At 44.1% G+C, this 27,066-nt stretch overlaps 2 protein-coding genes and 1 long non-coding RNA gene across 3 annotated transcripts; 1 reads left to right on the top strand and 2 right to left on the bottom strand.

Moving 5' to 3' along the window:
• The first annotated feature begins 153 nt into the window (after window positions 1–153).
• LOC310677675 lies at window positions 154–21,623 on the top strand. The gene is made up of 2 exons (XR_014511360.1): window positions 154–1,451; window positions 17,749–21,623. It is a non-coding gene; the product is annotated as an uncharacterized lncRNA (long non-coding RNA).
• LOC310677658 (cytochrome P450 2C19-like) lies at window positions 1,917–11,923 on the bottom strand. The gene is made up of 9 exons (XM_083440771.1): window positions 11,711–11,923; window positions 9,960–10,122; window positions 8,660–8,809; window positions 6,383–6,543; window positions 4,951–5,127; window positions 4,476–4,617; window positions 3,129–3,316; window positions 2,520–2,661; window positions 1,917–2,178 (listed from the first exon to the last, which is right to left on the bottom strand). The coding sequence occupies exons 1-9, from the start codon at window positions 11,891–11,893 to the stop codon at window positions 1,997–1,999; spliced, it is 1,488 nt and encodes a 495-aa protein (XP_083296897.1). The 5' UTR covers window positions 11,894–11,923; the 3' UTR covers window positions 1,917–1,996.
• On the bottom strand, window positions 18,201–27,066 carry LOC310676206 (cytochrome P450 2C19-like). Its single transcript, XM_083437849.1, has 9 exons — window positions 26,854–27,066; window positions 25,145–25,307; window positions 23,820–23,969; window positions 22,676–22,836; window positions 20,964–21,140; window positions 20,461–20,602; window positions 19,447–19,634; window positions 18,839–18,980; window positions 18,201–18,492 (listed from the first exon to the last, which is right to left on the bottom strand). The coding sequence occupies exons 1-9, from the start codon at window positions 27,034–27,036 to the stop codon at window positions 18,311–18,313; spliced, it is 1,488 nt and encodes a 495-aa protein (XP_083293975.1). The 5' UTR covers window positions 27,037–27,066; the 3' UTR covers window positions 18,201–18,310.

Genomic DNA, 27,066 nt, shown 5'->3' with positions numbered 1-27,066 from the left:
TATTATCTCTTAATATTTTTTTATACTGTCTTTTTCTTTTCTTCTGTAACTATAAAACCTTTAATAAATATTATTTTTTTAAAAAAAAGGATTTCAGAGGGTGAAGGTATCAGTGGCCTGCAAAGCAACTCTTTCCTCCTGAAGCTTTGCAGAGTCAGAATAAATTATGCAAAGCAAATGTAGTTTACTGCATTAGGAATCCTTTTTATTTTACTGAATACAGCTTCAGTAATGTTTGGTTGTAAAGCAGTTTATAAATCTGCAAATAAAATTGCTATACTTGCATAATCTTTACAGGTTACAGCATTCACTTTGTCATAGTATTATTTATTTAGCTCTGGGAGGGTGAAGGACATCTATAAAGCCATTCCATTTCACAAACAGGTAAAAAAATACATACATCTGGATGTGCTCTTATTCTCCAGAACAAGTAGAGCAGTGGTTTTCTATGCAAGTGAAACCAGCACACTTCTCCAAACTTTGGTTTGGAGAAGACCTTCAGGAGTTTCAATGGGACAGAGGACAAGCATTTCAAGTCCCGAATTCTTCTCCAGCTTGAATTAAAATGCAAATCAGATACAAGTTCTTTCCTCTTGCCCCTTCCATTCAGTGCAATGGAGAAACATTACTTCACTACTTTGAATAGGAGCATAATTGAGAGGGTGCAGGAACCAAAAAGAAAAATTCTGAAGACAGAAGAGGAAGACCATTCTCCCTTGATTAACTTCATAGGTGGATTCCCCTCACCAATTTTGCCCAGGCTGCCTCTGAATTTGTACTAGGGAAACATTTTTCTTTTACACTGAATGGGAGCAGGGTTGAAGGAAGACTGAGAGGAAAGAAATTCTGACAATTCTTTGAAAGTTTTCCCTCTCCAACTCCTCCTGGAGGTTTTCAGTCCTCCCTTGGAGAATATTCAGTGAAATGACCTTCCTTATTTTGCCAGCCACAAAGTAAGTGGAGAATTTGTGGGAGGGCCATTTTCACTCTGTTCTAGATTTTTAAAGACAGTGAGAGCCTCAGTTGGGCTCAGGAGAAGAAAAAATAGTTTTCTCATCCAAGTTCATCCAAGGTGGGCTTGGGAGATCTTGCCCATCTATGCTCTGTGCCTTTCTTGAAGATATGCTTCCTAGGAGTAGTAGATTACTGGATCCAACTTAGTTCATTTCCCATACTTACTGAGAAGATCAGTTGCATCCATTATTGCTATCTGTTGTTTAGAACATGGTTACCCTTAAAGGGATTTTTGGCAAACATTTGTAAATGTCAAGTCTCAAGGTTGTTCTACTAGGTGAAAGGGGCAAAGATTTCGAAAGCTATTGATTTCTGCAGCACCCTCCAAAGACACAAAGAGTAACAGGACTTCGTCTCAGTGGCTAAAAAGCTTCCATCTTAGCAGATTTTGCCCATCACACTCATACAGTGGTGGAAGAAGGGGGTGTGGGGGTGCAGTCTGCCCTGGATGTCATCACTGAGGGGGGGTAAGACAAAATGAATTTTTTAAAAATTGTGACATGGTGGTTTAGGCAACTGCAAGTTTCGTGCTGCAGCATGAGATTTCTGTCTGCCTGCTGCCTCTCCCTCAGACGCCTTACAGCTGAGGGGGAGGCGGTGGAGAGGCTCCAAGCATTGGAGAGGCTTGCCCCACCCCCATGGGTCGCCCAACACACCCCTGGCTGCAGGACATGCCCCCGCACCAGGCACTCCAGCGGCTAGCTACGCCGCTGCACACATATGCATATGAAGGGGCAAGAAAGATAAGAATGGGATTTTTGTGTGTGTGTAACTAATTTCTAAATGCTGCTATTTGTCCATTGCAATAATGTCTTCAACGTGAAATAGTCTCTAGCACGATCCCCAAAGTAACAGTTCAACAACTAGTCAGGTAAGAAGATAGGGCTCCACACCTGAGGAGATATTGTGTTATGGGTTTTTTGAACAAAGATTTGCCAGGCTGCGACTTGTCCACATGTGCAGCCCTCCTGAGGCAGGCTTTTCAGCGAGGGACAATGCAGAGCTGATAGGGCCGAGGGAAGTTGCCTATGCTACTCAACACCGGTGTCAGATCGATGTCCTTGGGGTCAATGATGGACTTCAGAGTGAAGTTCTGTAATATGGTGGTCAAGAACAAGAAGATCTCCATACGGGCCAGACCTTCCCCCGCACATATCCGCTTCCCTGCAAAGGAAACCCAAAGTGTAAGATGCATAACAACCACTTTGGCTGTTACGGAGAAAATAACAATCATGCCAAAGGAGCAAAGGTGCTGCTCCAGAACAGCTCCTGGGAGAGTCACTCTTTCCACCATTTCTTTTGCTTCAGCTGGCCACAGGAAAGGTACAAGGAGTTCTGATGGACCCAGAAGCCTCTGCCCCTCTCTTACAAAATGGGAGCCCTTCCAGTTTAGGCTGCAGGAGGAAGGAGCTTCCCCCTCATTGCCCCGACACCAGCCAATTAGGGAGACGGGAAAGACCTGAGCTGGCCAAGACTGCAGCCAACTGAGGAAACAGAGATCTTACCTGCTGAGAAAGGCATGAAATAGTTGCTCTTCCTGAAGGTGCCATCTTTGTGCAAGAAATGTCCTGGGTCAAATTCTTTGGGGTTTGGAAATTCTTTGCTGTCATGTAGCACAGATGTCAGACTTGGATATATGGTAGTGCCCTGCAGAGAGTGCAAAGAAATGGGCTGGATGGCCATGACACCCAACGAAAGCATAAAATTGACACCCACAAAGGAATGGTGTGGGAAGGCACTTTGTTGATACAGAAGAAGAATGGGGCAGCTTCAGAAGGCAATAGGGTGTTTAAAATGAAGCCCAGGCCTGAAGATGCCCAGCTACACTTTAGGAGTTGGGCAAAACTACTTCCCTTGCTTGTAGATAAGAAGAGAAGAAAAGCTCTGCTGGATCAGTCCAGTGGCCCCATCTGGCCCAGCATCCAGTTTTCATGGTATCCAACCAAATTCCCATGGAAGCCCATCAACATAATCTAAGCAAGACAGCACTCTCAATTCCTGTGGTTTCCACCCACTGGTATTCAGAAGCATGCTGCCTCTCACCATGGAGGTAGAATATAGCCATCATGGCTAGCAGCCTACTATTACTACTCAGAGCCTTGAAGAGAGCTGACCTTTGGAATGACATATTGTCTGAACGGTGTATCTTTGAGTACTGCATGAGGGACGCTCAGTGGGATGAGAGAGATGAACCTCTGGATCTCATGGATGACAGCATCTGTGTAAGGCATTTCCGCACGATCTGCCATGCAAGGACTTCGTGATCGGCCAATAACTCGGTCAATTTCTTCATGCACTTTCTCTATAATGGGAAGAATGAGGTTTAACGCCAGTGCAGGAAACATCATAGAAGCAATTGAAATTCCATGGGAGTGCCTGCCAGCCTCTGCACATTTTTGGAGCTTTCAATGTTTTCTGATGCCAACTTTCTATTGACTCATCACATTAACTCAGACAAATTATTATAGCTCACCTTCAGTAATGCATCTGTAAACAGGGAAACATAGTATAAATGCAATTATTTATATATGAATTCAATTTCTATCCAAAAGGAGCCCAGAGGGACAAAAGCCTCCTCTTTAGGGAAGTTTTAGGAGCAAGTGATGGTCCAGCTTAGAGGGAATCCTATTGGAGGCACTGTCCTGCAGTGATTCTGATCCTACCTGAGGGCCTTTTGACCCCTGGCCCTTGTGGTTGTGCCTTTGTGGGCTACCCTTCAGGCTGGCACAGAAAGTCCAGCTGGTGCAGGATGTGATGCCTTTCTCTAAAGGATCTGCACTGGCTGCCGCCATACTACTGGGCCAAATTGAAGTTGTTACTGTTTGTATATAAAATCCTAGGGTTTACAATATGGTCAGCTATAAGAGCTCATACACACTTCTGTTTTTGTTGGGATTTCTAGGCACAGGTCTGTGATTACTAGGCATGGGTCTGAGCATTTGATCCCTCCCCCCCACTGTTTTATCCAGGAAAGCCTTCTGTTTGCTGCTGATGTCAGTCAGCGATGATTAACATTCAGCAACGAACATTGGGTTTTCCTGGGGAAAGTGGCAGAACAACCACCTCTTGGACCTGTGACACATAAATCGAGGAGAGAACTAGAATAATAAATACTAACATCACATCCGTTTTACCTTGTATCTCTGGGTATTTGAGGAGGATCATGAACCCGTATCGCAGTGTGGTGCTGGTGGTCTCTGTTCCAGCCCCAAACAAGTCAACTGTGCTTATGGCCAGGTTTTCAATGGTGAAATGGGATGCCTGGTCTAAAGGATCTGCACTGGCTGCCAGTACACTACTGAGCCAAATTCAAGTTGTTACTGTTTGCATATAAATCCTTGGGTTTGCAATGTGGTCAGCTATAAGAGCTCATCCACACTTCTGTTTTTGCTGGGATTTCTGTGACACATAAATCTGGGAAAGCACTAGAATAATAAGTACTAATAATGCATCTGTTTTACCTTGTATCTCTGGGTATTTGAGGAGGATCATGAACCCGTATCGCAGTGTGGTGCTGCTGGTCTCAGTTCCAGCCCCAAACAAGTCAACTGTGCTTATGGCCAGGTTTTCAATGGTGAAATGGGATGCACTATTACCTTTTTCCTGCAGAAAGACACAACACAGTCAGTGGAGTCAACTCAATTGTTCTGAGTACAACATAACAAGAATTTAACTGCGCCACTGGGACGAGCTCCCTTCCCAAGACACATCTTATGTCAAGTCTTGTTATAGCTCATTACTCTTGACATTCCTTGCTCATTGGAAAGAATTTCCCACTTACTACAGGAACAAGTCAGCAATGGGAAATGAATCTACTCCAATGGGGTGTGGGCAGGAATCTCTTTCCTTGGCATTCCCCACAAGAAGCTGGATGGAAGTCTGCTGGTTGGGAAGCTTCAGGAGTGGCAGGAGAGTTCTGTGAGTTTTCATGATTACCTGATCCATTTTCATAAGGAAGCAGTCGATAAAATCCCGAGGTGAGCTGGGGTCCAGAGTGGGCTTGTGCTCTTCAACCTCCTCCAAAACAAACTCTCTGAGTGCCAAGTTGTTTTTCAGCACTTTGTGGTGGGGCCCAGGGATGCATTTCATCAAAGAAGGAAAGAGGTTGTAGAGCTAGAAGAAACACCACAAGAGACCCATTGGCACCAACCTCAGTCAGGGTTTGTCCACACTCGGGCTTCAGTATAACGTTGGCCACTGTTGCCTTGTGTGCATTTCAACTCTGTGGTACACATACCAGCATTTTCACTACCAATGCTTCCCAAAAATATGTAGATGTTCCCCATCTGCATTACTGGGTGGTGCTTCATTGATTGTACTGCATTGTATTATCTTCCCTTCCCCTCAATTAGTGCTTTCCCATCCTCTGCCTAATGTTTGTAGAGGTCATATGCAGATTTTTATTTTTTATTTTCACCTACCTTTAGAAAAATATGAGAAATCATGAAACAATCCCCCCACCCCCACTGCCAAAACCACAATAGCTGGGTAGGAAGCTGTCTTATATTATTATCTTATTATTATTATTATCATTTATTGAATTTATACCCACAGGTCTCAGGGCAGTTGACAGACTAAAATCAAAATATAAAACCACAAAATGCATAATCAAAATAAGAACAACAACCCAATTACCCCCCCCCCCGCCAAACTCTGAATGTTAAAAGGTATATACTGAATGAGACCATTGTTCTCTCAAGTTCAGTACTGCCTATGCAGCAGCTCTGCTGGGTTTCATTCAGGAGTCCCATACATCTTTCTAAATTTAGTCCCATCTGCTCCTCCTGTTGAAACCAGGCTGTGTACACATCGCTGGCTTAAAATGCTGCAAGGCAGGATAGATATGGATTGTGGCTAACGTCGTGTATTCACACCTTCTCAAACCAGTAGTGGAAGCACACTGGATGCAGAGGCAATGGCAGTGTATATACATCCCAAGTGATTAGTTCCAGTTATAAACTTGAGCCTGTGAGTTTTACTCGTTAAGCTTTACTTCCTATTCCACTTGGCTGCTGTTAAGTCAAACCTTGGTTACTAGACCCAGGTATTGGCATTGTATGCACCAACCTTGACTGGATCTCCAAATTAAAAACATAAGAACGTAAGAAGAGACTATTGAATCAGGCCCGTGGCCCATCCTGCTGTCACAGTGGCTAACCAGTTACCCGTGGCAAGCCTGCAACTAGGACATTAACAGAAATATTAAGAGGCAGAGGCAGTATGGGCCATGAGAAGCCTGGAAGAAAGACATTTAAACAGCAGGAAAATGGCCACAGCCAGAGGCAGAAGCTACATAAAATAAATATTCCACATGCAAGTAAACTTTAGACTTTGTGGAAAAGAATGCATTTAACCAGATGGCACCTACCTGTCCCCAAGGAGAGCTAAAAACCTCAAAGTTTTCATTCATTAAGCTCATCATGGATAGGAACTTCTTGTCATTATAATCATATCGTTTCCCAAAGACAATTGCACAAATGACATTGGAGAGAGCGCAACTGAGCGAGTAGGTTGGATCCAAGGGCTTCTCTGGAAGGACAAAAAAAATAATTATACAGCCCCATTATTTAGGCAATAATCTAGTTGTTTGTTTCATATCAATGCAGATATCTATTATATCTATTAAAACTTTGAGCACAATGGCACCTGTGCTTTGGAATGTGGTTCCTATTGAAACCAGCTAGAATTTTGGCATTTCATCACCTGATGAAAATGTTTGTATTTCACGTGTTTTTAAGCAATTTATTTGATTCAGTGTTGGTCACTAGTTCTGTCTTTTACGATTTTTTATTTTTTAATAATTTCCTTGTACCCACCATGTATTGCCAAGAATGCTATTTTTGTTTCAGACACTGCAGATTATTGATAAAACTGATTGTTTCAAGAAGTGGCAAAAAGATCTATCTAAATTTGTCTGGCAGGGCAAAAAGCCAAGGATAAAATTTAAAATATTAACAGACGTTAAAGAAAGAGGGGGCTTTGCCCTGCCAGACCTAAAACTCTATTATGAAGCAGCAGCTTTCTGCTGGTTGAAGGAATGGCTACTTCTTGAAAACACAGACATATTGGATTTAGAAGGGTTTAATAATGCATTTGGCTGGCATGCATATCTATGGTATGATAAAGTTAAAGTGCATAGAATGTTCAAAATTCACATTGTTAGAAAAGCACTGTTCAATGTCTGGATCAGATACAAAGATCTTTTGGAAAACAAAACCCCAAGGTGGTTGTCTCCAATGGAAGCTAAGGCAGTAAAGAGACTCAATATGGAGGCAAATTGGCCGAAGTATTGGGAGATCTTAGAACAGGATGGTGACAAATTGAAATTGCAGAGTTTTGACAAACTAAAAAGTAAAGTCCGAGATTGGCTTCATTATTATCAAATAATGGAGGTATTTAAAATGGACAGAAAAATTGGCTTCCAGGTGGAAAAATCAAAATTGGAAACAGAACTATTAGAACCTAAAACAAAAATATTGTCTAGAATGTATAATTTGCTGCTGAAATGGAACACACACGATGAGGAAGTGAAATTGGCTGTGATTAAATGGGCTCAAGACGTTGGCCATAACATAATGTTTGCTGACTGGGAAAGGTTGTGGACCACTGGAATAAAGTTTACGGCATGTAATGCCTTAAGAGAGAACATAATGAAAATGATATATAGGTGGTACATGACACCAGTCAAGCTTGCAAAAATGTATCATATGCCTGATAACAAATGCTGGAAATGTAAAGAAGCAGAAGGTACCTTTTTTCACCTTTGGTGGACGTGCCCAAGGATTAAGGTTTTCTGGGAAATGATTTATAATGAATTGAAAAAAATATTTAAATACACATTTAGAAAGACCCCAGAAGCCTTTCTCCTGGGTATGGTAAACCAACAGGTTCAAGTGAAGGACAGAACTTTTTTTATGTACGCTACAACAGCAGCAAGAATACTCATCGCGCAATACTGGAAGACGCAAGATCTACCCACGCTGGAAGAATGGCAAATGAAGCTCATCGACTGTATGGAACTTGCAGAAATGACTGGCAGAATCAGAGACCAGGGAGAAGAGATGGTGAAGGAAGATTGGAGGAAATTTAAAGACTATTTACAGAAGCATTATAAAATTACGAACGTTTGAGGTTATCAGATTGAATGTAAAAGAATGTTATTATAAAAATGACAATGTTAAAGAAAGTATTTTTAATAAGACATAGGGAAATGTAAGGATAAATAAGACAATAATATTAATCTGAACCAAAGATACGCCAGAGGGAAAGAGTTTACTACCAGAATATAAGACCTAGAATACAGAGTGGGAAGGCATGGGGAAGTCGCAGACCTAAGTTAATGCTGAAGAATACAATGATACAATATTTGTTTTTAATTCTTTTATTCTTACCGTTTTCATTTTTCTTTTTGTCTTTGTACAATGTATGTATTGTTTTTCTTTTGCTTTTTTCCTTTTGATGTGTTTGTCGATTTGTTCTTTTTTTGTTTATTGAATGTGGAAAATAAAATATTATTTAAAAAAAAAAGATATTTCTTTATGAGCTGGTGGTTAATAATCTGTTGTAATGTACCCCAGCATCTGTTGTGATGTTCAAGGGGGTCCACTTGATAAGCCTATGTGGATGACGGGCAGTGGCTACCCACCCTGAGTGTCCTGGAACTTTTCTAGCAGGAACTGTGCTTCCTCCTGGATTCTCTCCTCAATACTTTTCTTTCCCATGCCAAAGTTGCGCAGGGTGGTAAGGGCAAAGCGTCGGAGCTGCTTCCACGATTCCCCATTGCTGAATACAATTCCTGGAAAGCAGAAGAGGAAATGGGCATGAAGGAGATGGATGGACTGAAAGAGAGAGAGCAGAAGAAGCAGGTTGGAAGAGCAGGAGGCTCTTATTCTTGGCTCCAGACCACCTGGAGACTTGGTACTTTGGTGCCTCCTTATTCCATAATCAGTAGCTGGCCAGTCTTCTGATACATGCCCTTACTGTAAAATATATGTGTTTAATGTGCATAAAATGCTATGTTTGTGTGTGTTGTGTATGAAACGTAGTGGAGATTTACAGTTGCAGAATGTCCATTTTTGCAGCTAAAACTTAAAAAGAGGTTTCAATGTTTCGATATTTATGTTAACTGATAATTCATCTCTTGGAGCCTGGGTCTCTCTCTGAAGCTGCCAGTATAATGAAGAAGCAATAGTTCTTGGACTATATTAACCAGAAAGAACTTAAAGAAAACTGGACTACATTGCTAGTTGTATAAGTGAAATGTGTTGATTTGGGTGTTGGTTTTTTTGGTAACAAATTTAAAGATAGCTTGCAGTAACTTTGAAACTCTTTCTTGGTGTGGAGAGCTTATTGATTCACAAGATCCAGGCCAGGGAATTCTGCTCACATAACTCTCTCACTTACTGCCCACACCAGAATTACCCCAGACCATTATTTTTAAAGGCTAGAGACTCATTCAATCCTGCTTTAATTTTTGGTGCTTGCTCTAAACCAGAGGCGGAGCTAGCTGCTCCAGCACCTGGAGCGGCCTGCGTGGGCAGGGGTAAGCACCCTTGGGTGTAAGGCGGCGCGCGGCGGCGGGGAGCCTCCGGCGGGTGCCAGCGGCAACGCACATCCCAGGGGGGCGCCACCTGTGGCGATGTCACTCCCCTCAGAGATTGCACCCAGGGTGGCCAGCACCCACCACACCCACCTTTCTCCGCTACTGCCCAAGATATTGCTTAAGTACTTTTATGAGATGGCTCATTTCTCTCTTAAATGGCAATGCCCAATGTATAGCTATGCCATTAAAAAGCTGCTAATTATCTATTGCTACTGTCCAGTGGGAACATTAATTAGGAAAGTTTATCTCAAGATGCAATGACTTGTCTTTGCAACCTTTTTTCACGAATAGAGGGATTTTCCTGTGTGTCCCCCCCCCCCACTCGTCAACCAGCATAAAATACCTAATCCCTTGTTGACATCATCAGCTAATGGCAGGTGTCCCCTGGCAGCAAATTCATCTCCACGGTCGATCAGTGCTTCTTTCACTGCATCATAGCCGTGCAGCACCACAACACGTTCTGCTCCAAAATACATTGTGAACACAGAGCCATACTTCTCACTAAACTGGAAAAAAAGATGGAGAAAGTCATATAGCTGATGTAGAGCCCCACTGCCCCCAGACTCACTATGGGCATCTGAACCACATGACTCTTAATAACATACAGAAGAGTTCTGCAGCTAGATCAGGCCAAAGGCCAACTAGTCCACGACTGTTATCACAGTGGCCAACACAGTTCTTCTGGGAAGCTCCATAACAAGACCTGAGTGCAATAGCACGCTCCCCTCCTGCAGGTCCCTGGAACTGGTGGAGGTTCAGCATCATCACTAGCAACAATGGGTAGCTTTATCTTAAAGTTCATTAACATTTCTTTTAAATTGTCCAAGTTCATTAAATCATCCAAGTTCATTAACATTTCTTTTAAATCATCAAAGTTTGAGCCAATCATCGCTACTTCTTTGGGATTGAATTCCACAGTTTCAATATGCACTGTATGAAGAACTACTCTCTAGCGTGTGTTGTAAGTCTTCCCACATTCAGCTTTAACTGAAGGCTCCAGGTTTTAGCTTTGCAGACCCTTCATGTGTCCCTATTTTCCGGGGACATCCCTGATTTAGAGAAGCCATCCCGGTTTGATTACAGAATGTCCCCCCTTTTCCTTAGGATGTGCCTATTTTTACTGGAGAAATGTTGGAGGGTATAGACTTGTCCGACCCCCTCTGAAGGCAATCCTGAATAGGGAAGTGGTTTTTTTGTTTAAATTTTAATGTTTTATTATGTTTTTATATATGTTGGAAGCTGCCCAAAGTGGCTGGGGCAACCCAGTAAGGTGTGTGGGCTATAAATAGTAAAATTATCATTATGGAATGGGATGTCCCTATTTTCATTGGAGAAATGTTGGAGGGTATGGCATTATGAGAGGGGGGGAAAAGTGTTTTCCCATCCACTTTCTCTATATCGTGAATGTCCCCCTCACACTCATTTTTCTAAGGGAATTCTTACAGTACCTTCCCACCGAGCACATTTTGGGGAAAATAAAGGAGCAGCTTTTCAAAATACAAGAAGACTATGAACTCCCCACTGTCCAGCAGAGGCTAAAAATGTTCAGAGGGCAAAAATGCCCAAACCATCCATGTGTGGAGGGAGACTTGGACCCTCCCCCGCCCCCTGTCTCTAAAATAGTATGAAAATTGCACTATTGCTTTTTAAGGTTCATTACTCAGAAGGGGGCTTTATGGCTTTTATTTTAAGGATAAAACAATAAAATGACAATAAAACAACCCCCTTTCTGGAGTTGTGGGACCTGCTCAAAGTCCACCTCTTTTCTGTGGAGCCTTTCGGACAAGTCCCTGCTCCCCATCCCTGCTGATGTAGCCAAGCGCAAGTCCGTGCCACTGAAATCACAGTGATTCTGCTATTCTTTTCCTCTGGTCTGGATGCCTCCCCTCCTTCTCTTGCCTCTCCTCTGTCAAAGTGCAGAGTCTGTTGCCTTATACTCTGCAAATGTGCCCTGCACACAGATGGTACCATCTATAAATAAACAAACTGACAATGGATTGTCCCCTTCCAAAAGAGTCAAATGGAAAGAGGCTTGCAAACAGGTAACGGTCATCAACAGACAGCTGTTGAGGAAGGTGCTCATCTTTGGCTTACCTCCTGGAGAACCTGGGCCAGGTTGTTGGTCTTCAGCTGCAGAGCGTTCCCTATGATGGGCAGTGGAGGTGGGCCAGGTGGCAGCTGCTTTGCATTCTCTGCCGTTCTGCTCCTGACTGCAAGGAAAACAAGGCAAGAGATACATATGATCATCAAAATGGTCACTGTCCCTAGAGGCTCCATGGCACCAGCTAACAGTGACTGAAATGACTCTAGACGAATTAATTTTCTTTCCAATTTTATATACTCTGAGGAGGTCACACATACATGGACTTTCACCAATAGGAATTCTAGGTTTCTCTGAGTACGGTAAATGAGATTAGCCATTAAGTAGATCAGGTTGTATAATGAAGAAATGAACTTCTCTGAACTTCAGTCTATATCGTTTTTCTTCATTGATTAGTAAGGCAATGATAATGGCATTACTCCGCACAAGGTCTGTGATGTAAGACAACCAGGGGTCATTTTTTTTTCCTGCCAAACATTGTAATGTAGCCTTGAGGCAAATGGTTCTGCTTCTAAGGTGTATTCAGGACCAGGTTCCTGCAGGAGAGCTTCTTCTATACTCTGAGTGCTTGGTTGGAGGTTTCTTGCACCTCAGATGCCCACAAATGTGAAATAAAATTGAAATAAAATTGAAGGCATGTCCATAATGGAACTCAGCCTTAGCACAAATACATCCCTGTCTTCGCAGGATGAGTAGCCTTGTGGCAAATGGTTCTGCTTTTAAGGTTCCTGCAGGAGAGCTTCTTCTACACTCTGAGTGCTTGGTTGGAAGTTCCTCGCACCTTAGATGCCCACAAATGTGACAGATTGTGTCAGAAGTGTAGAGAAAACTTGCATATTTTTTTTAAAAAAAATCAAATGTATGTATGCCAGACAGGTAAACAAAAAAACAAAAAAAACAAAAAAAGACAACAGATTTCATGGCTTGGAGCAACACACATTTAAAACAAATTACTGCAATTTTGGGCAAGTCTGGACTATTGGAACACACATATTTGAAATAAACTTGAAGGCAGGTCCATAATGGAGCTCAGCCTCAGCAAAATACATCCCTGTTAGCAGACCTTGCAGCTTGGGTGAAGTAAACTGAGAGGTTTGCTGGCTTGCTTGCTACACAAACAGTGCTCTTGTGTGGTTTAAAGTAATACATGCATTAGCTAGAGGTTCAGGAGAAGGAAGTTTATTTGCTTTCCCCCAACAATCCCATCTAGCACTTCCCACTAATGTGGACAGGACACACCAAGATAGATTTTGGAGACATGAACCTGGAAGTGCTTTTGTATTGATAAGACACACTAATGTGCTCATCAAAACAGTGACTCACATGTGCCCTAATGGGGACAAAACCATGGTCACTAGTGGACATGGTGTCACAGAGAATTAACTTCTTGTTTTCATTTAGTGCAATTCTTCCATCCACCTCTGGAAATCATATTTAGTACAAGAGGGGAGCATGCAGATGATGGAAGCCTGCCAAGTTATTTATTTAAAATATTGAGAGGTCCCCTTTTAAGGGGTAGCTCCTAAAACAGGAGTGATCCTCAAGCATTTCAAAAAACGATGTCAAAAAGAAGAGAGTAAATATCCCGTTGTGTATATTAGCTGGCCTTTTTACACTGATTCACAGCTTAAACATACTCCTGGAACAGGTTATAGACATCCATAAAATTACTGTAATTAGCTGGCATAATATCTCCCTTATACCAATGTTAAATTCTCTTGCAAACTGACTTGTCAGTTCAGTTTGCATAAACTTATTTGAAATCGTGGTTCGGTTCATAAACCAAAGTGCACCAGGTGTTCTTGCCAACAACTGTTGCTGCTCTGTGTATTTTGAGTCAATCTCCTGTCAGTGCAGATCACAGAAGTTCAGCCCATTCTAGCCACAGCTGGGACACTTTATGGCTGCTCTGCAGAGAGAGGCCAACTCAGTTCACCAGAGTTCAGATTGCATAAACTGAGTTTCTTTGCCAGAGCAACTGGCGAGGTGGTAAAGCCTCTGCCTTACAAGCACATGGTCCCAGGTTCAAGGCCCGTTATCTCTCTGTAGGGTCCTGAAGAGCCTTGTGACACAGGATAAGCCAGCTTCTTACATTCCTGTGTCAGGGCAAGGCATCATGATCTGATTATTATAAAGGCAATATAACTACACCATGATGAGCCCACAGAGGAAGGAGACAGGACTCCGGTCCACAGAATGACTAGGAGGCTGCATTCTTGCTGCTGCGCTTGTGGGTAACCAGTGCTTAGTGTCCAAATGTGAGGTGCATGGGGATCCTCGGGGAGAAAGCATGCATTCTCCTTTATTACTATACAGTGGCACCTCAGGTTACAGATGCTTCAGGTTACAGAAACTTCAGGTTACAGACTCCGCTGACCCAGAAGTAGTACCTCAAGTTAAGAACTTTGCTTCAGGATGAGAACAGAAATCGTGCGGCAGCAGCAGTGGGAGGCCCCAATAGCTAAAGTGGTGCTTTAGGTTAAGAACAGTTTCAGGTTAAGAACGGAGCTCCAGAACAAATTAAGTTCTTAACCCGAGGTGCCACTGTATATTGAATTCTTCCCTGCTTTGCACCATAAGGTCCCATGGCAGGTTACAGCAATCTAAAATATCAATATTAAGCAGTATAGTGTAGGTGTACTCTCATTTTGACTCAAGAAAATCACCATTTTATAGTTCAAATCAGGAAAAATAAATGCAGTAAATGAACAAAAAGGTTGCCATCGGGGGTAGCAACGGAACTTCCGATTCACTGTGCTGAGAAGAAATTACATATTTTAATTTTTTTAGTTTCTTCTCCCATTAGATTCACAAAATGTTTAGGGATATGCATACCCCTGCCTCCCTCCAGAGAAAAGAAATGTACAGCGGCACCTCGGGTTTCAGGCGCTTCTGGTTACAGACTCCGCTAACCCAGAAATATTACCTCAGTTTAATAAGTTTGCTTCAGGATGAGAAGAGACATTAGTGCTCCGGCGGCATGGCAGTAGCAGGAGGCCCCATTAGCTAAAGTGATGCTTCAGGTTAAGAACAGTTTCAGGTTAAGAACAGACCTCCAGAACGAATTAAGTACTTAACCTGAGGTACCACTGTACATTATTAATAATACTATGTTGTTGTTGTTGCCACCCATTCTGCATCTGAGGAAGTATGCCCTAGCAAATCTTACTCCCTTTACAAATTGCCACAGATCTCCTCTTTTTTTATATACAACTTAGATAAAAAGAAGCAACGGCAAACTGCTTAAAAGTGTGGGCATGGGAGAGGGTTTTCGCCAGCTAATATAAGCTTGTTCAGTGGGGCAGTTTGAGACAAAATACGACACTTTAATCCTGTGTGGACATGGTCTGTAAATGTCTGTAAATTCTGGATTGCTTGCATTGTTACATCATAAGCAGCAGGCCATCCTTAGATTAGATGTGTCAGGGGAATCGGTAGTGAAAGTACAGGTTTGCCACTGATCATACAAACAAATACAAATGCTGTGGGATGGGGGGGGATTAAGGGCAATTGGGGCTAGGGAGGAATACAGAGGTTTGGGGGCATGTGAGGAAGGGGGAGGATGCATAGGGGAGGTGGGGAGACTGCCAGAATCTTCTGAGAGCAGCCATTCAAACCACCCTAAAAAGCAACCTACTGCGCATGCTCCTGCATCTATCTCTTGGAAGAGAAGGGGGAACAATAATTGCCACACCTTACTCTAGTAAATGAAGGTGTGCTGGATTGCTACTAATACAATGAATGGCAGTAGCTTGGGTTACATTAGAAACAAAGGCAAAGCTCCGAAGTGCATAAGGAATGCCTGGTAGAAACTAGAAGGAGCTTAGGATTTCAGGGGGTGAAGGTATCAGTGGCCTGCAAAGCAACTCTTTCCTCCTGAAGCCTTGCAGAGTCAGAATAAATTATCCAAAGCAAATGTAGTTTACTGCATTAGGAATCCTTTTTATTTTACTGTACACAGCTGCAGTAATGTTTGGTTGTAAAGCAGTTTATAAATCTGCAAATAAAATTGCTATACTTGCATAATCTTTACAAGTTACAGCATTCACTTTGTCATAGTATTATTTATTTAGCTCTGGGAGGGTGAAGGACATCTATAAAGCCATTCCATTTCACAAACAGGTAAAAAAATACATACATCTGGATGTGCTCTTATTCTCCAGAAGAAGTGGAGCAGTGGTTTTCTATGCAAGTGAAACCAGCACACTTCTCCAAGCTTTGGTTTGGAGAAGACCTTCAGGAGTTTCAATGGGGACAGAGGACATGCATTTCAAGACCCGAATTCTTCTCCAGCTTGAATTAAAATGCAAATCAGAGACAAGTTCTTTCATCTTGCCCCTTCCATTCAGTGCAATGGAGAAACATTACTTCACTACTTTGAATAGGAGCATAATTGAGAGGGTGCAGGAGCCAAACAGAAAAATTCTGAAGACAGAAGAGGAAGACCATTCTTCCTTGGTTAACTTCATAGGTGGACTTCCCCTCACCAATTTTGCCCAGGCTGCCTCTGAATTTGTACTAGGGAAACATTTTTCTTTTACACTGAATGGGAGCAGGGTTGAAGGAAGGCTGAGAGGAAAGAAATTCTGACAATTCTTTGAAAGTTTTCCCTCTCCAACTCCTCCTGGAGATTTTCAGTCCTCCCTTGGGGAATATTCAGTGAAATGACCTTCCTTCTTTTGCCACCCACAAAGTAAGTGGAGAATTTGAGGGAGGGCCATTTTCACTCTGTTCTAGAATTTTATAGACAATGAGAGCCTCGGTTGGGCTCTGGGGGATAAAAAAGAAGTTTTCTCATCCAAGTTCTTTTTTTATATATAATAATTTTTATTAATTTACAAGAAAAACAAATCACACAATAATTTCACATCTAATTTTCACAAAGCCTTTCTTTTCTGGACTTCCTTCAGCTTTTCCGTAAATCTTTCATAGTCATTATTAATATACGCATTTCTTAGGTTTGTATTGTCATTATTTAAACCTTTCTTTTTCTATTCCCTTTTAACAATACTTCTCGCGTTTCACAGTGCTTTTTAAAATCCCTCTAGCGTTATTTGGCCCTCATTTATACTCTCCATCCAAGTTCATCCAAGGTGGGCTTGGGAGATCTTGCCCATCTATGCTCTGTGCCTTTCTTGAAGATATGTTTCCTAGGACTAGCAGATCACTGGATCCAACTTAGTTCATTTCCCATACTTACTCAGAAGTTCAGTTGCATCCAGTATTGCTATCTGTTCTTTAGAATCCCCCTTAAAGGGATTATTGGCAAACATTTGTAAATGTCAAGTCTCAAGGATGTTCTACTAGGTGAAAGGGGTAAAGATTTTAAAAGCTATTGATTTCTGCAGCACCCTCCAAAGACTTTCCTTCTTAGCTCAGGCTGAAAGTGAAAGACAGTTTGTTCTAGCACTGGGAAACTCCAAACTGAGTTTATTGGAATATCTTTCCAAACAAAATTGTCTGCCTGTACTTTATTATTAGCATTGACATACCTGCCAATCTCAGTGTACAGATCTATAGAAGGGTTACCAAAAAAGCTTATGTTGTCACTCAGTTAAACAACTTTGCTGTATCTCAGGTACGACATGCGAGGGAATGAAAAGGTCATCTCAGACAGGGGCCTCAACCCACCCAGCTTCTACAGCCTGCAGCACTTCAACCCACCAATTCAAGGTTGGAGAATTTGCTGCTGGACTGCAGCTCACATTATCTCCAGCCACCTAGCCATTGAAATGAGATTATGGGAGTTGTCTCAACTGAGCCCTCATGGCAAGAATGGGGAACAAACAGCCCTTCAGATATTCCTGGACTCCAGCCCCCATCTGCCCCAGCCAACATCAGGGATGATGGGCGCAAGACTCCAACCACCATTGAGGGTCACCAGTTCCTCAGTGGTTGACTCATTTCCTTCCACTCTGATTGGCTTCATTTAGCACAAAGAGTAACAAGACTCAGTGGCTAAAAAGCTTACATCTTGGCAGATTTTGCCCATCACACATATACAGTGTTGGAGGAAGGGGTGGGGGTGCAGTCTGCCCGGGATGTCATCATTGAGGGGTGTATGACACAATCAGTTTTTTAAAAAATTGGGCTCATGAAATTTTTTGGAGTGACATGGTGGCTTAGGCACCTGCAAGTTTCGCGCTGCAACGTGGGATTTGTGTCTGCCTACTGCCTCTCCCTCAGACGCCCTACAGCTGAGGGGGAGGGGGCGGAGAGGCTCCAAGCATTGGAGAGGCTTGCCCCACCCCCATGGGTCGCTCAACACACCCCTGGCTGCAGGACATGCCCCCGCACCAGGCACTCCAGCGGCTAGCTACGCCGCTGCACACATAGGCATATGAAGGGGCAAGAAAGATAAGAATGGGATTTTTTGTGTAGGAATAATTTCTAAATGCTGCTATTTGTCCATTGCAATAATGTCTTCAACGTGAAATAGTCTCTAGCACGATCCCCAAAGTAACAGTTCAACAACTAGTCAGGTAAGAAGATAGGGCTCCACACGTGAGGAGATATTGTGTTATGGGTTTTTTGAACAAAGATTTGCCAGGCTGCGACTTTTTCACATGTGCAGCCCTCCTGAGGCAGGCTTTTCAGCGAGGGACAATGCAGAGCTGATAGGGCCGAGGGAAGTTGCCTATGCTGCTCAACACCGGTGTCAGATCGATGTCTTTGGGGTCAATGATGGACTTCAGAGTGAAGTTCTGTAATATGGTGGTCAAGAACAAGAAGATCTCCATACGGGCCAGACCTTCCCCCACACATATCCGCTTCCCTGCAAAGGAAACCCAAAGTGTAAGATGCATAACAACCACTTTGGCTGTTACGAAGAAAATAACAATCATGCCAAAGGAGCAAAGGTGCTGCTCTAGAACAGCTCCTGGGAGAGTCAGTCTTTCCACCATTTCTTTGCTTCAGCTGGACACAGGAAGGGTGCAAGGAGTTCTGATGGACCCAGAAGCCTCTGCCCCTCTCTCACAAACTTGGAGCCCTTCCAGTTTAGGCTGCAGGAGGAAGGAGGTCCCCCCTCATTGCCCCGACACCAGCCGATTAGGGAGACGGGAAAGACCTGAGCCAATTAGTGAGACGGGAAAGACCTACTGAGGAAGCAGAGATCTTACCTGCCGAGAAAGGCATGAAATAGTCGCTCTTCCTGAAGGTGCCATCTTTGTGCAAGAAATGTCCTGGGTCAAATTCTTTGGGGTTTGGAAATTCTTTGCTGTCATGTAGCACAGATGTCAGACTTGGATATATGGTAGTGCCCTGCAGAGAGTGCAAAGAAATGGGCTGGATGGCCATGACACCCAACGAAAGCATAAAATTGACACTCACAAAGGAATGGTGTGGGAAGGCACTAACAGGAAGGAAGGTACTTTGTTGATACAGAGAAGAATGGGGCAGCTTCAGAAGGCAATAGGGTGTTTAAAATGAAGTCCAGGCCAGCTACACTTTAGGAGTTGGGCTAAACTTGCTTGTAGATAAGAAGAGAAGAAAAGCTCTCCTGGATCAGGCCAGTGGCCCCATCTGGCCCAGCATCCTGTTTTCATGGTGTCCAACCAAATGCCCATGGGAAGCCCATCAACATAATCTAAACAAGACAGCACTCTCTATTCCTGTGGTTTCCACCCACTGGTATTCAGAAGCATGCTGCCTCTCGCCATTGAGGTAGAATATAGCCATCATGGCTACCAGCCTAATATTACTACTCAGAGCCTTGAAAAGAGCTGACCTTTGGAATGACATATTGTCTGAACGGTGTGTCTTTGAGGACTGCATGAGGGACGCTCAGTGGGAGGAGAGAGATGAACCTCTGGATCTCATGGATGACAGCATCTGTGTAAGGCATTTCCCCACGATCTGCCATGCAAGGACTTCGTGATCGGCCAATAACTCGGTCAATTTCTTCATGCACTTTGTCTGTAATGGGAAGAATGAGGTTTAACACCAGTGCAGGAAACATCATAGAAGCAATTGAAATTCCATGGGAGTGCCTGCCAGCCCCTGCACATTTTTGGAGCTTTCAATGTTTTCTGATGCCAACTTTCTATTGACTCATCACATTAACTCAGACAAATTATTGTAGCTCACCTTCAGTAATCCATCTGTAAACAGGGAAACATAGTATAACTGCAATTATTTATATATTAATTCAATTTTTATCCAAAAGGAGCCCAGTGGGACAAAAGCCTCCTCTTTAGGGAAGTTTTAGAAGCAAGTGATGGTCCAGCTTAGAGGGATTCCTATTGGAGGCACTGTCCTGCAGTGATTCTGATCCTACCTGAGGGCCTTTTGACCCCTGGCCCTTGTGGTTGTGCCTTTGTGGGCTACCCTTCAAGCTGGCACAGAAAGTCCAGCTGGTGCAGGATGTGATGCCTTTGTCTAAAGGATCTGCACTGGCTGCCACTATACTACTGGGCCAAATTCAAGTTGTTACTGTTTGTATATAAAATCCTGGGGTTTGCAATATGGTCAGCTATAAGAGCTCATCCACACTTCTGTTTTTGCTGGGATTTCTAGGCATGGGCATGAGCATTTTGTCCACACAAACACCCCCCCCCCACTGTGGTCTCCAGCAAAGCCTTCTGTTTACTGCTGATGTCCGTCAGCGATGGTTAACATTCACCAGTGAACAGAGGGTTTTCCTGGGGAAAGTGGCAGACCAACCACCTCTTGGACCTGCGACATGACACATAAATCTGGGAAAGAACAAGAATAATAAGTACTAATAACGCATCTGTTTTACCTTGTATCTCTGGGTATTTGAGGAGGATCATGAACCCGTATCGCAGTGTGGTGCTGGTGGTCTCTGTTCCAGCCGCAAACAAGTCAACTGTGCTTATGGCCAGGTTTTCAATGGTGAAATGGGATGCACTATTACCTTTTTCCTGCAGAAACACACAACACGGTCAGTGGAGTCAACTCAATTGTTTGGAGTACCACATAACAAGAATTTAACTGCGCCACTGGGACCAGCTCCCTTCCCAAGACACAACATCTTATCTCAAGTCCTTTTACAGCTCATTCCTCTTGACATTCCTTACCCAGAGGGCTAATCATTAGAAAGAACTTCCCACTTACTGCAGGAACAAGTCAGCAATGGGAAATGAATCTACTCCAATGGGGTGTGGGCAGGAATCTCTTTCCTTGGCATTCCCCACAAGAAGCTGGATGGAAGTCTGCTGGTTGGGAAGCTACAGGAGTGGCAGGAGAACCCACATGGAGAGGTCTGTGAGTTTTCATGATTACCTGATCCATTTTTATAAGGAAGCAGTCGATAAAATCCCGAGGTGAGCTGGGGTCCAGAGCAGGCTTGTGCTCTTCAACCTCCTCCAAAACAAACTCTCTGAGTTCCAAGTTGTTTTTCAGCACTTTATGGTGGGGCCCAGGGATGCATTTCATCAAAGAAGGAAAGAGGTTGTAGAGCTAGAAGAAACACCACAAGAGACCCTTTGGCACCAACCTCAGTCAGGGTTTGTCCATACTCAGGCTTCAGTATAACGTTGGCCACTGTTGCCTTGTGTTCATGTCAACTCTGTGGTCCACACACCAGCATTTTCACTGCCAATGCCTCGAAAATCTCTGTAGATGTTCCCCATCTGCATTACTGGGCGGTGCTTCATTGATTGTACTGCATTGTATTATCTTCCCTTCCACTCAGTTAGTGCTTTCCCACCCTCTGCCTAATGGTTGTAGAGGTCATATGCAGATTTTTTGATTTCTTTATTTCTCCTATGTGTACCTTTACAAAAAACTGAGAAATCATGCAGCAATTCCACACCCCCACTATCAAAACTGCTTAAGCTTTACTTCCTGCTCCACTGGGCTACTGTTAAGTCAAACCTTGGTTACTAGACCCAGGTATTGGCATTGTATGCACCGACCTTGACTGGAACTCCAAATTAAAAACATAAGAATGTAAGAAGAAACTATTGAATCAGGCCCGTGGCCCATCCTGCTGTCACAGTGGCTAACCAGTTACCCATGGCAAGCCTGCAACTAGGACATTTACAGAAATATTAAGAGGCAGAGGCAGTATGGGTCATGAGAAGCCTGGAAGAAAGACATTTACCATATTTTTCGCCCTATAGGACGCACTTTTCCCCCTCCAAAAACGAAGGGGAAATGTGTGTGCGTCCTATGGGGCGAATGCAGGCTTTCGCTGAAACCTGGAGAGCGAGGGGGGTCGGTGCGCACCGACCCCTCTCGCTCTCCAGGCTTCAGGAAGCTATCTGCTAGCCATGGGAGACCCAGCTCTCCCACGACTAGCGGAGACCTTGCCGGCACCCAGAAGCTTGGGGCGCGCTGAGCTCCGCACGCCCCAAGCTTCGGGATTGGCGCAGCGCTCTGCTAGCTGTGGGAAAGCTGCGCGGCTCTCCCACGGCTAGCAGAGACCTTGCCAGCACCCAGAAGCTTGGGGCGCGCTGAGCTCTGCACGCCCCAAGCTTCGGGATTGGCGCAGCGCTCTGCTAGCCATGGGAGAGTCGCGTGGCTCTCCCAGGGCTAGCGGAGACCTTGCCGGCACCCAGAAGCTTGGGGCGCGCTGAGCTCCGCACGCCCCAAGGTTCGGGATTGGCGCAGCGCTCTGCTAGCCGTGGGAGAGTCGCGTGGCTCTCCCAGGTCTAGCGGAGACCTTGCCAGCACCCAGAAGCTTGGGGCGTTCTGAGCTCCGCATGCCCCAAGCTTCGGGATTGGCGCAGCACTCCGCTAGCCGTGGGAGAGTCGCGTGGCTCTCCCAGGGCTAGCAGAGACCTTGCCGGCACCCAGAAGCTTGGGGCGCGCTGAGCTCCGCATCCCCCAAGCTTCGGGATTAGCCCAGCGCACCTGGGGGGGAAATAAAATTTTTTTCCTTTATTTCCCCCCCAAAAAAAATTAGGTGCGTCCTATGGGGCAAAAAATACGGTAAACAGAAGGAAAATTTAGACTTTGTAGGAAAGGGCCTTTAAAAAGATGGCACCTACCTGTCCCCAAGAAGAGCTAAAAACCTCAAAGTTTTCATTCATTAAGCTCATCATGGATAGGAATTTCTTGTCATTATAATCGTATCGTTTCCCAAAGATAATTGCACAAATGACATTGGAGAGAGCGCAACTGAGTGAGTAGGTTGGATCCAAGGGCTTCTCTGGAAGGAGAACAAACAAATAAATATACACCCCACTACAGGTTTTAGGCAATAATGTAGTCTGGAATTTCTGAGCTGCCTTTTCCTGGCTCCTGGCCTCAGGGGTCAGACAGGGAGCTGCCTTTCTCACAACAATTCTGGAGGCATGGGCATCTTCAGTGGCTATGAGTAGTTTCTTCCAAGGACTTTCCAAGGTGCTTTCCTCCAGCTTCAGCCAATATATCCTTAGATAGGAAAGGGTGACCACAGTGGAGCAGGCCTTGGTGAAGTCTAGACTAAAATTAGGGAATCTAAAGCACTTCAGATGCTGCTAGACTCTAACTTCTGGACCACTGATGACTGTAGGGGCTGAAAGCAGCTGGAATTCAACAATATCTGCGGAGCACTCTTCCAGTTGATAGAGAAGCAGCAGCCGGGCTTTAGATGGAACTGGTCTGTGTCAGCATATTACACCCCTGCTGAAAGCTATGCATTGTTTGGCAGTACATTGACAAGGTCACTGCATTACTGGTGTGTATGAAGCTCTCAGTGACCTAGGACCAGGTGACTTAAGGACCACCTTAGCCCATACACACTGCTCAGATCACTATGACCATCAGGAGAAGCCTTCCAAATTGCCACACACTCATCACATGTTTGTTTCATATCAATGCAGATATCTATTATATCTATTAAAACTTTGAGCACAATGGCACCTGTGCTTTGGAATGTGGTTCCTATTGAAACCAGCTAGAATTTTGGCATTTCATCACCTGATGAAAATGTTTGTATTTCACATGTTTTTAGGCAATTTATTTGATTCAGTGTTGGTCACTATTTCTGTGTTTTGCGATTTTAATTTTTTTAATAATTTGCTTGTACCCACCATGATATTTCTTTATGAGTTGGTTAATAATCCGTTGTAATGTACCCCAGAATCTGTTGTGATGTTCAAGGGGGTCTGCTTGATAAGTCTATGTGGATAAAGGGCAGTGGCTACCCACCCTGAGTGTCCTGGAACTTTTCTAGCAGGAACTGTGCTTCCTCCTGGATTCTCTCCTCAATACTTTTCTTTCCCATGCCAAAGTTGCGCAGGGTGGTAAGGGCAAAGCGTCGGAGCTGCTTCCACACTTCCCCATTGCTGAATACTATTCCTGGAAAGCAGAAGAGGAAATTGGCATGAAGGAGATGGATGGACTGAAAGGGAGAGCAGAAGAAGCAGGTTGGAAGAGGAGGAGGCTCTTATTCTTGGCTCCAGACCACCTGGAGACTTGGTACTTTGGTGCCTCCTTATTCCATAATCAGTAGCTGGCCAGTTTTCTGATGCATGCCCTTACTGTAAAATATATGTGTTTAATGTGCATAAAATGCTATGTTAGTGTGTGTTTTGTGTATGAAACGTAGTGGAGGTTTGCATTTGCAGAATGTCCATTTTTGCAGCTAAAGCTTAGAAAGAGGTTTCAGTGTTTCAATATTTATGTTAACTGATAATTCATCTCTTGGAGCCTGGGTCTCTCTCTGAAGCTGCCAGTATAATGAAGAAGCAATAGTTCTTGGACTATATTAACCAAAAAGAACTTAAAGAAAACTGGACCACATTGCTAGTTGTTTCAGTGAAATGAGTTGATTTGAATTTATTAATTTGAATTTATTTATTATTTGGGAACAAATTTAATGATAGCTTGCAGTAACTTTGAAACTCTTTCTTGGTGTGGAGAGCTTATTGATTCACAAGATCCAGGCCAGGGAGTTCTCCTCACATAACTCTCACACTTACTGCCCACACCAGAATTACCCCAGACCATTATTTTTGAAGGCTAGAGACTCACTCAATCCTGTTTTAATTTTTGGTGCTTGCTCTAGACCAGAGGAGGGCCAAGCTGCTCCAGCACCTGGATCGACCTGCGTGGGGCAGGGGTAAGCACCCTTGGGTGTAAGGCGGCGCGCGGCAGAGGGGAGCTTCCGGGGGGTGCCAGCGGCAATGCACATCCCAGGGGGGTGCCACCTGTGGTGATCTGAGGCGAACCCCTCAGGGATTGCACCCAGGGCGGTCAGCACCCACCACACCGACCTTTGTCCGCTACAGCCCTAGATATTGCTTAAGTACTGCTATGAGATGGCTCATTTCTCTCTTGAATAGCAATGGCCAATATATAGCTCTGCCATTAAACGGCTGCTAATTATCTATTGCTACAGTCCAGTGGGAACATTAATTAGGAAAGTTTATCTCAAGATGCAATGCCTTGTCTTTGCAACCTTTTTTGCTTTATTTTCATGAATAGAGGGATTTTCCTGCATCTCCCCTACTGGTCAAACCAGCATAAAATACCTAATCCCTTGTTGACACCATCAGCTAATGGCAGGGGTCCCCTGGCAGCAAATTCATCTCCACGGTCGATCAGTGCTTCTTTCACTGCATCATAGCCATGCAGCACCACAATACGTTCTGCTCCAAAATATATTGTGAACACAGAGCCATACTTCTCACTAAACTGGAAAAAAAGATAGAGAAAGACACACATCTAGGTGGGTTTGCGGGTTAGGAGAGAGTCATATAGCTGATGTAGAGCCTCGCTGCCCCCAGACTCACTATGGGCATCTGAACCACATGACTCTTAATAGCATACTGAAGAGTTGTGCAGCTAGATCAGGCCAAAGGCCAACTAGTCCACGACTGTTATCACAGTGGCCAACACAGTTCTTCTGGGAAGCTTCAAAACAAGACCTGAGTGCAATAGCACGCTCCCCTCCTGCAGGTCCCTGGAACTGGTTGAGGTTCAGCATCATCACTAGCAGCTATGGGTAGCTTTATCTTCAATGAACTTTGTCTGAACATTTCTTTTAAATCATACAAGTTGGAGGCTATCATCGCTACTTCTTTGGGAGTGAATTCCACAGTTTCAATATGCACTGTATGAAGAACTACTATCTTGGGTGTGTTGTAAATCTTCCAACACTCAGCTTTAACTGAAGGCTCCAGGTTTTAGCATTACAAACCCTTCATGTGTCCCTATTTTCCAGGGACATCCCTGATTTAGAGAAGCCATCCCGGTTTGATTACAGAATGTCCCCCCTTTTCCTTCGGATGCCCCTATTTTCACTGGAGAATGTTGGAGGGTATAGAGTTGTCCGACCCCCTCTGAAGGCAATCCTGAATAGGGAAGTGTTTTTTTGTTTAATTTTTGATGTTTTATTATGTTTTTATATATGTTGGAAGCTGCCCAAAGTGGCTGGGGCAACCCAGTAAGGTGTGTGGGCTATAAATAGTAAAATTATCATTATGGAATGGGATGTCCCTATTTTCATTGGAGAAATGTTGGAGGGTATGGCATTATGAGAGGGGGGGAAAAGTGTTTTCCCATCCACTTTCTCTATATCGTGAATGTCCCCCTCACACTAATTTTTCTAAGGGAATTCTTACAGTACCTTCCCACCGAGCACATTTTGGGGAAAATAAAGGAGCAGCTTTTCAAAATACAAGAAGACTATGAACTCCCCACTGTCCAGCAGAGGCTAAAAATATTCAGAGGGCAAAAATGCCCAAACCATCCATGTGTGGAGGGGGAATTGGACCCGCCCCTGCCCCCGTCTCTAAAATAGTATGAAAATTGCACTATTGCTTTTTAAAGTTCGTTACTCAAAAGGGTGACATGACAATAAAATAACCCCCTTTCTGGAGTTGTGGGACCTGCTCAAAGTCCACCTCTTTTCTGTGGAGCCTTTGCGACAAGTCCCTGCTCCCCATCCCTGCTGATGTAGCCAAGCGCAAGTCCGTGCCACTGACATCACAGCGATTCTGCTATTCTTTTCCTCTGGTCTGGATGCCTCCCCTCCTTCTCTTGCCTCTCCTCTGTCAAAGTGCAGAGTCTGTTGCCTTATACTCTGCAAATGTGCCCTGCACACAGATGGTACCATCTATAAATAAACAAACTTACAATGGATTGTCCCCTTCCAAAAGAGTCAAATGGAAAGAGGCTTGCAAACAGGTAACGGTCATCAACAGACAGCTGTTGAGGAAGGTGCTCATCCTTGGCTTACCTCCTGGAGAACCTGGGCCAGGTTGTTGGTCTTCAGCTGCAGAGCGTTCCCTACGATGGGCAGTGGAGGTGGGCCAGGTGGCAGCTGCTTTGCATTCTCTGGCGTCCTGCTCCTGACTGCAAGGAAAACAAGGCAAGAGGTACATATGATCATCAAAATGGTCACTGTCCCTAGAGGCTCCATGGCACCAGCTAACAGTGCCTGAAATGACTC

The sequence above is a fragment of the Podarcis tiliguerta genome (assembly GCF_965153285.1).
Source record: "Podarcis tiliguerta genome assembly, chromosome: 1".
NCBI lineage: Eukaryota > Metazoa > Chordata > Lepidosauria > Squamata > Lacertidae > Podarcis > Podarcis tiliguerta.
This window is presented reverse-complemented; position numbering and strand designations above follow the sequence as displayed.